General features: G+C 39.2%; 1 protein-coding gene across 1 annotated transcript in view; it reads right to left on the bottom strand.

Annotated features, from left to right (window-relative positions):
* Positions 1-353: 353 nt before the first annotated feature.
* Positions 354-10,258, bottom strand: part of LOC121369859 (DNA-directed RNA polymerase II subunit RPB1-like) — a 35,353-nt gene continuing 25,448 nt past the window's right edge. Inside the window, exons 22-24 of the mRNA XM_041494939.1 lie at positions 9,164-9,367; positions 6,409-6,592; positions 354-4,875 (exon numbers count right to left, since the gene is read on the bottom strand). Of these exons, the coding sequence (XP_041350873.1) occupies positions 3,461-4,875; positions 6,409-6,592; positions 9,164-9,367 (1,803 nt within the window). The 3' untranslated portion in view covers positions 354-3,460. The remainder of the gene's footprint in view (positions 4,876-6,408; positions 6,593-9,163; positions 9,368-10,258) is intronic.

Here is a 10,258-nt window from a genome sequence, read left to right as displayed (position 1 = left end):
GATCACTTGCTGCTTTGTTGTAGGAAGAGCCACGGTGCTTGACAAACTGTTAAAACACCCGTAGTCCAAGATGGGCCGATGTGTCATTAAACATATATTCCAATCCTGTTGATTGGGGCAACTAAGCAGGCAGTGTGCAGGGAGTTGTGGGTGGGGGTGGGTGGGGCACCTGCTCACAGCGATTTGGTTTTTAAAGTTAGTTTTTTTAATGTATTCGAGGGAGCACGACTCGAACCACCCCTAGAAACTGCACCTCGCCAGTCTACAAACCCTGCATAATTTCCTGTTAATAAAAATTTCATACAAAGTTGTGATCAGACATTGTTATTTATAAATAACAGACAACTTTGAGATGGTTTTTCAAATTTTATTTACACAATCATAATTATTAGTTTGCACAAATCAAACTGTAAACAGTAAACAAATCTTTTATCTTTTTGTCTTTAAATAGCAGAACAAAATATAAAGCAAAGAAAACCTGTACTTATTAAATTTCTAATGTACTGTGTGCTGAACAAAAAAAAGGGCCCTATAGCAGATTTAAAAAGAAAAAAATTAAAAAAGGTTTACAAAAATAATTGTTTGCCAACAATGTACAGCTACTTAAAAATTGAACCTGACAAGTCTGGACAAGTTTTGACGTGCATCATATCAATAAAAAAAAAGTGAACTAAACAAGCATAAGGAGTAATCACATTATTAAAATGTGATTTACACCTACTTAAAATCAGATCACCATTTGCAATATATATGTATATACATGTATAAATACCATACCATACCATACCATACACCTTTTTTTCCTTCACAAAATGACCATACATGTAGTTACTAACAACATTATAACTGATTACGCAGAACTGTTATATATGTGAGGATTTTAACATATAATGAATAACAGACTCTTGGTTTAAATAATGAGAAAAAAATTCTCTGCCATCAGACATCTCCAGATTATTTTTTGTCCTGTTTAGAAGTTTTTCTGTCGTTCCAAACAGTGCACCACAACTGGTCAATGGCCGTGGTATGTGCTTTCTTGTCTGTTGGAAGGTGCATATATAAAAGATCCCTTGCTTCATTAGGTTTCCTCTGATGACAAATCAGAATTATACAATGTTTGACATCCAACAACCGATGATTAATTAATATGCTCTAGTGGTGTCTTTAAACAAAATTGGGCTTCATTTAAGCATGAAATCCCGTTACATTCAGTCTGGCAGTAGAGTAATAACACGTTCAGTCTCTGAATATCTTTTCTAAAACGTAATGGGCCGAATTTACAGATTTTTAATTATTTTTTTTACACACATGCTATACACAATGCTTAAACATCTGCAATTAAGAAAAAACATGTTCTTAAATTGGGCCCGTAGAAAGCGCAATAATTAAATTGATATGTGCTTTTCCTGTTTATACCAATGATCTGCACCCAGTTTACAAAAGCAATCTCGGTGTCAAGATCACGCAAGTGCATAGCTACATAAAGCACTTAAGGTAACCATATAACGGGTCTAGGTATGCTACTGAAAACCTAGCAATACATTCTTAAACACACCGACACCAGTTATTAGTGTAACCTCCCTCCCCCAGCCACTTCTTAATTATTAATTTTGAAAATCCATAGTTTCTCATCCTCTTTAGTGTTTGAAATAGCTCAACATGCATTTTGGATTTTTTGTGAAGCAAAAAGTATCTACAAAAACCAGTCAGTGACTGTACATTTCACACCACTTACGAAGTTCTGTAAACTTATATACTGACATCCAAAATACATTTTACAAGGCTTGAAAGCATATTATAAAAAACCAAGTCAAATACAAAAGTATTGTTACGTTCAACATTTAAACAACACACTGTACTTTGTGATACATGCGAAGTGTTTGTAAGGTGGTTTCTAAATTGGTTCTTTTCATTTTGCAACAATATTTATCAAATTATTCAAATTTTATGGATGTTGTTGCTTTTGGATGTCAGTATATAAAAGTTGTACATTTACAAGGCAAGGCATTTAAAAAAAAAAAAAAATGTGTCATCCCCTCGTTTTAAATATTTACAACACTTTAATGAATGACTGGATTTTTTATTTTACTTTTAAACATGATTTAAATACACAATAACAGTATTTACATTGATTTCATTTAATGCTCATAATTAAATGATGACAAAATACATGAATATCTACAATGAAAAATATGAACAAAAATCTCAAAATATTACCGATATAAGAATGAATGCTTACAGACACCCCAGCACAAAAATACATCGGTTAGGGAGTGTCCACATCGATATAGTCAACAAATGTTGAAATTGTACATGAATACAACTTCAGATCACTGGTGTCACATATATACACTGTACTCTTCATGTAAAAAACATAAACCAGAAAAATCTGGGGGGTTTTCTCTTTTTTTTCCCAATTCCCTCCACCTGTGACCGTCCAGTGACAACAAAAAGCAGTTATCTCCCCCTACAACTGGTATTCACAAAATATACAAGCAGTCCCCCCTCCCCCCACTCTATTTCACCCTCTACTCAAGGATTTCACAAAATGAATCATCAGCGATCATTATTCATTTGCTCTCCATACTGTATGAAATATATAGCTATAACATAATTGAAAAAATATGTTTTCATCATTTCACATAATTCCTTTTAGATTTATTTTCCTCTCTTCTACAAGATTTTTAAAACATATATACATCAACAACTAGTAGAATTGTTCGTCTCAACGTCTTCAAGAATGTCCGAGCACAGCAACAAATATTCACATTCTGGGAATCTTCCCAGATTTGCACTGAATGCATCAACAGGCAAGGTAACAAGTGTTATTTTTTTGGTTCCATTTTCAGTCAGTTTTTTCGTGTTTCAAATACAATCCATTTTTAACAATACGTACAAGTACAATCTGAGATAACAGTAAGTTCTTCTCTTCTCTTTCAAAGTTTTTACTGCAAAAACACTATTCTCTTAAGGATCCATTTTTTCTCTTTTTCTTCAAGCTTGAATAAAACCTATACAAAGATATCTTAAACTATTAGATTTTCTCATCTTGATGTCTGCACAATATGCAAAAGCACAACAGATATTCACCATGTGAAGCTTTCCTGGGTGTGTGCTCATACAACTAGTCAAGACTCAAAATTGCACAAATTCGTATTTGCACAATTCTTATTGTTTTGCTCCGACATCAGTCTGAAGATGTTATTAAAGCCTAGACTTCAAAAGCTTTATGAGCACAAAGCCCCAAGTTAGCACAAAATACATAAACACATGTAAATATTTGTATTATTTTTGCTTTATAAGCATAGGGCCAAAGTCTGTACAAAATACATAAACACAAACATAATATTTTGTCTCATTCTTGCCCCTTCTTAAGACTGACCAGCAGTGTTCCTGCTAGCATCCACAATAAGCACACACACACAGAACATACACACAACTGCATCGCCCCGTAAGAAAATTAGTCCTGATCGCTATCTTCATCCCCTGCTCCAGAGTAATGTGGACTGGTTGGAGAGTACTTGGGTGTTTCCGGGGTATACGTCGGACTTCCCGGAGAATACTTGGGGCTCGTCGGTGTATATGTCGGGCTGGTTGGGGAATACTGTGGGCTTGCCGGGGAATACTGCGGGCTCGAAGGGGAGTACGTCGGACTGGTCGGGGAATATGCTGGACTAGATGGCGAGTAGGATGGGGAGGTGGGGGAATACTGCGGAGATGATGGACTGTATTGAGGGGAGGATGGGCTGTACTGAGGGGAAGATGGGCTGTATTCTGGAGACGATGGGCTGTAGCGTGGCGAAGTCGGGGTATAGGTTGGGGAAGCTGGAGAGTACTTTGGACTGCTTGGGGAATACGACGGACTCGTTGGTGAGTACTTTGGCGACGATGGGCTGTACTGAGGCGAACTCGGGGAATACGACGGACTTGTTGGGGAGTATGACGGACTTGACGGGCTATACTTGGGGCTGCTGGGAGAATAGCTTGGACTGCTGGGGCTGTAGCTGGGCGACGTCGGACTATGAGATGGACTAGTCGGACTGTATGACGGCGAAGTCGGACTGTACGAAGGACTGGTAGGGGAGTAAGAGGGAGATGTTGGACTGTATGACGGCGACGTCGGACTGTAGCTGGGGCTTGCTGGGGAATATGATGGGCTTGTTGGTGAATACGACGGACTTGTCGGTGAATACGACGGACTTGTTGGTGAATACGACGGACTTGTTGGGGAGTAGGAAGGCGATGTCGGACTGTACGATGGAGAAGTCGGACTGTATGAGGGAGAAGTGGGCGAGTATGACGGGCTGGTAGGGGAGTATGACGGGGAGGTGGGGGAATAAGACGGTGATGTCGGACTGTAAGACGGCGATGTCGGACTGTAGGAGGGTGATGTCGGACTATACGACGGTGATGTCGGACTGTACGACGGACTTGTAGGAGAGTACGAAGGAGATGTTGGACTATATTTCGGAGATGTAGGAGAATATCCCGGACTCGTCGGAGAATACGACGGACTTGTCGGCGAGTAACCTGGACTCTGTGGCGTCATGGCCGGCGAGCTGGGCATGTAGGAAGGTGAAGCCGGCGAATAGCTTGGTGACATCGCTCCTCGAGGGCTCGGAATGTACGGACTGGTGGGGGATCCTGGCGAGCCTGGCTGGGGGGACCATGCTGGGCTGTATCCCGGGCTGTATCCACTCTCACTGGCCGCCGACGGAGAGAAGCCTGCCTGACCAGGGGTCATCCCGCTGCCGACGCCAGGAGACCAGGCGCTGGGGTAGGCCGGAGTGGCACCCTGGTTCCACGGGGTCATCTGGGGCGACATGCCACTGACAGGACTGCCCACCGCACCAAAGAACATACCAGTGCCAGCTCCTAAAAAAAAAAAAAAAAAGAGAAATGCTTACACATTTACAAAAATGGACTTTGTAACTCTGAAATAAAAACTGAAGAAAGTTTAAGATCTGAAAATGGTGACAAGACAGTTATTTAAATTAATTTCTTAGGCATATAATTTGCCAATTATTTTTTAAAATAAAATCACCAGCAACTCCTTTCCACCCTCACCCCCCCCCCCCACCTCTCTTGAAGTACCAGATTTTACTATCAATTTTAACAAAATCACAAACATTTTGAACGAGTACTCTCAGAGAAAAATATTAGAGTGATTAACATTTAAAAATCACTTCCATTCATAACAAAATAACATCATCACAGAGTACTAACTAACTCATACCTATGTGTCACATTCAACACAGATTTAACTTAACATATACATTTAATTAAGCCTCGTGGATCAAAAAGTTACTTTGCGTTTGTTTGATTATACCCATCAGAGCAACACAGCTTAATTATGTCAAACATTTGATAATTCTAAGAGTTTTGAGAGGAAACCTGCTACATTTTTTAAACTGGCAGCAAGGGAAGGAAGGAAGGAAATGTTTTATTTAACGACGCACTCAACACATTTTTTTAATGGTTATATGGCGTCAGACATATGGTTAAGGACCACACAGATTGAGAAAAGAAACCCACTGTCGCCACTTCATGGGCTACTCTTTTCGATTTGCAGCAAGGGATCTTTTATATGCACCATCCCACAGACAGGGTAGTACATACCACGACCTTTGATATACCATTGGTGGTGTACTGGCTGGAATGAGAAATAGCCCAATGGGCCCACCGACGGGGATAAATCTCAGACCGACCGCGCATCGAGAGAGCACTATACCACTGGGCTATGTCCCGCCCCGGCAGCAAGGGATCTTTTATAAGCACTTTCCCCACTGACAGGACGGCTTGGATATACCAGTCGTCGGGCCCTAGGATTTCACAGAAACGACTGTTTCTGGTACCATGTCGGTAAAATCACACAACCGAAATTACGTTTCCCATAATTATTATACTGAGTACGACTATTCAACGAAAATAATATAAACGCAATTATTTTTCAAAAACAGTTTCTGATGGGTTCCCATGAACCAAAACACTGTTTCCCATAAAATTCGAAATCCTATAGCCAGTGGTTGGGATGTAGGGAAACCCAGTAGGAAGATAGCACAGAAGATTCCCACTTTTGTTAATACAGTGTTTCTGCCACAAAGAAATTTTTGGGTATGGCGCTATGGAATTGAACACAACCAGTCAACAGGAGGTATAGGGGGAGGGGGAGGGGGCCTCCCCCCCCCCCCCCGAAAAAAAAAAGGGTCGAGTTTAGGGTTAGGGTTACGAAAAATCATACAGTAATGATAAAAGTAATTAATTTTGTCAAAAGGTTAACTGAAACAAAAAATCTACAAAATGCTTTGGGTATGGCACCATACCCGCTGTACCCTCTCTATCAGAAACCCAGTAATACCTTTCTCTAGTGTTCTTAACTTATTACAACACATTAAGCATACAACGTACCGGCCAGCACGCCTGGCCCATTGTTGGTGGGGATTTCCATGCCGTGTTTACACTTCTCCGCGTCCAGCAGCAGATCGAAGCTTCCCGTTCCGATCCTCGCCAGCTGTCCCAGCATGATGTTTTCTGACACACCCTTCATCGGGTCAAACTCAGCATGGGCAGCTGCCTCCATCAAAATATCAACCTGCGAACAAAACAACATTACACATATTATTATAACGTCCATAATCAAGTGAGGCAGATCGAGCTCTGGCAGATTCAAAATTCACTAATTGCTAATTTTATTTGAAGTGGGCGAAATAATTTTACTAGTGTTTTTTTTTGCCAATTTTGAAGTTTGTTAGATAATTTGGTGAAACTTGTGTTCACCCAGAGGTAGCCCTCCCAAAGAGGGTAAATGATAGACCACTGCAGCTAAACCGTGAAACTTTGTGTTCACCCAGGTAGCCCTCCCAAAGAGGGTAAATGATAGACCACTGCAGCTAAACCGTGAAACTTTGTGTTCACCCAGGTAGCCCTCCCAAAGAGGGTAAATGATAGACCACTGCAGCTAAACCGTGAAACTTTGTGTTCACCCAGGTAGCCCTCCCAAAGAGGGTAAATGATAGACCACTGCAGCTAAACCGTGAAACTTTGTGTTCACCCAGGTAGCCCTCCCAAAGAGGGTAAATGATAGACCACTGCAGCTAAACCGTGAAACTTTGTGTTCACCCAGGTAGCCCTCCCAAGAGGGTAAATGATAGACCACTGCAGCTAAACCGTGAAACTTTGTGTTCACCCAGGTAGCCCTCCCAAAGAGGGTAAATGATAGACCACTGCAGCTAAACCGTGAAACTTTGTGTTCACCCAGGTAGCCCTCCCAAGAGGGTAAATGATAGACCACTGCAGCTAAACCGTGAAACTTTGTGTTCACCCAGGTAGCCCTCCCAAAGAGGGTAAATGATAGACCACTGCAGCTAAACCGTGAAACTTTGTGTTCACCCAGGTAGCCCTCCCAAAGAGGGTAAATGATAGACCACTGCAGCTAAACCGTGAAACTTTGTGTTCACCCAGGTAGCCCTCCCAAGAGGGTAAATGATAGACCACTGCAGCTAAACCGTGAAACTTTGTGTTCACCCAGGTAGCCCTCCCAAAGAGGGTAAATGATAGACCACTGCAGCTAAACCGTGAAACTTTGTGTTCACCCAGGTAGCCCTCCCAAGAGGGTAAATGATAGACCACTGCAGCTAAACCGTGAAACTTTGTGTTCACCCAGGTAGCCCTCCCAAAGAGGGTAAATGATAGACCACTGCAGCTAAACCGTGAAACTTTGTGTTCACCCAGGTAGCCCTCCCAAGAGGGTAAATGACAGACCACTGCAGCTAAACCATAACTGTAGCCACTACTCAAACGTCCTGGGATGGCAATAAACAAACATTCCTTTTCTTTATTTTCTAACATCTGGTTGTCACAGTAATCCTGTCAGTACTCTCAGAGAAAATATTAGAGTGGTTAACGTTTATAAATCACTTCCATTCATAACAAGTTACTTCATCATCGAGTACTGAATAGTTCACAATTTACTAGCGATGTTCCACTGTGTTTATGAATTTAATAAACAGCGAACACGTTTTTACTCAATAAATTAACTGTTACTGCAGACCACTTGAAACATTTCAGTATATGCACATATATGCATCTGTAATATTATTTAAAGAATAGAATTAATTATATTCATTTAGTTTTAATAACCATTTAAAATAAAATAAATAATAAAACACACCTGTTTTTATTGTTCTGATTTTTAGTTATATGATGAAGATAGTCATTCTTAAATTTCTTTCATTCAACTCCCAACATCAGTGTTTAATGTTATGCTTAGAATGACAAAGAGAAATTGAAGTTTTCAGTTTGAACTGCATGTAATATCAATGTTCACAATTCAATATATGCAGATGTGGCAGCCACATATACCAATCACATTTTAACTTATTAAGTAACCATTAATACAATTTTACAATACCATAGTGGAAATTACATGCACTACTGAGATGCTAAAGCCACACATATATTAAAAAGAAAATTATCCAGTTTAAAAATGTAATAGTGGTATGTGAAAATTACCTACATTACAGAAAAATATAACGAAATTAATTAAAATCCAATTTATATCCATGATAAAAAAAAAAATTAAGTTATTAACATCAGGTTGTTAGTAACCCTGTCAGTCAACTAACAACCATAGATTAAACAACATTCTGAGGTGCTATTAATTTAACAAAACTAGAAACATTTCGAACCAGTACTCTCAGAGAAAATATTAGAGTGGTTAACGTTTATAAATCACTTCCATTCATAACAAGTTACTTCATCATCGAGTACTGAATAGTTCAAAATTTACTTCATATTCAATTATCCACAGATGTTGTTACTAAGTACTTATATCAGTTATATATATGCTACTTTTGACAGTCATCTTGTTTACATGAATGTATCTGTTCTAAATTGTTGGGAAAGGTCCTAATATAGGCTTATACCTGTCGAACCAAACCCAACCGTTATGCAAGACAGAATAAATATTTTTTTAAACAACCATGGAAGACTGAAAAACCCACCAATGTTCTTTACCCACAAAATAGTTTTCTTGGGGTTGGAATTTCTCCGTCCTCAACAAACGCCAATGACTAGATTTTCTCTCATGTTCGACGATTTGATATTGTTTTCTAAAAGCATCTATTTAATTATTAATAATAACATTAAAAAAACCACGACGTACAGTTTCCTCAAATGAGCATCTAGCGAGGGCTCCGGTTTCCTGTCTGTTGATTCCGTGACGAGTGATGGCCATCAAGTGACCTTTCGCAGTCATCACGTCGCACAACAGGGCCAGATGGCGGTAGTTTACGTACGAGCCGTCAAAGGAAATTACGTGATTCATCTCCCTCTCAATGGCTTTCCGGACAGCTTCAATCCCCAATGTCTGTAAAGAAAGTAGTCAGATATAGAGTGAAACCTCTCAAAACTGGACACTCTGTAAACCAGAATTCTTTGAAAACTGGACATTTTTTTTAATGGTCCCTTTTTAAATATCTGTACATAATGAGAACCTCTCTAAACCAGATACCTCTTAAAACCAGACTTTTTTTACTTAGTCCTGAGGGTGTCTGGTTTAGAGGAGTTTCACTGGAGTCCTTTTTGTCCAATGTAAACAATGCAGCTTAGTATTTATGAAGTAAACAATGCAGCTTAGTATTTATGAAGTAAACAATGCAGTTTAGTATTTATGAAGCAAAACACAAATAAAATACAGATCTAGAGAAAAAAAAATACAACCAAAAAAACAATATTAAAAATCAAATTGAATTTTTACTAACAATTTTATTCTTAATAAAATCATAAACACTTTGAGTTAGTACTCTCAGAGAAAAATATTAGAGTGATTAACATTTAATAATCACTTCCATTCATAACAAAATAGCATCATCATAGAGTACTAATTAATACCTTTCAAGCTTTGCGACATAGTAAGGCAAATATTAATTTAAATAAACCCATGGAAAGCAAAAATATGCTTGAAACAAAATGTCATGGAACAGCTTTGTCAGTGTTTATCACTCTTAGTGTAATGCACTACAAACTAACAAGACTGAAAAAATACACCAAAATCAATCAGCCCCACCTCCCCACTGTAAAAAGGCAGGGCTCGAACTTAAGAATTTGTCTCCCATGGCAATTTTTAAAAGAACTGCCATGGGTGAAACGTCCCACCGACGACGATTGTGAGCCTGCCTATGGCAATTTTTTAAAAAGTGACAAATAAACATGACTGAAAGGCTATTTCGCTCTATGTAGACATATGTCAAATGTGAAT

Source organism: Gigantopelta aegis, chromosome 1 (assembly GCF_016097555.1).
Source record: "Gigantopelta aegis isolate Gae_Host chromosome 1, Gae_host_genome, whole genome shotgun sequence".
NCBI lineage: Eukaryota > Metazoa > Mollusca > Gastropoda > Neomphalida > Peltospiridae > Gigantopelta > Gigantopelta aegis.
This window is presented reverse-complemented; position numbering and strand designations above follow the sequence as displayed.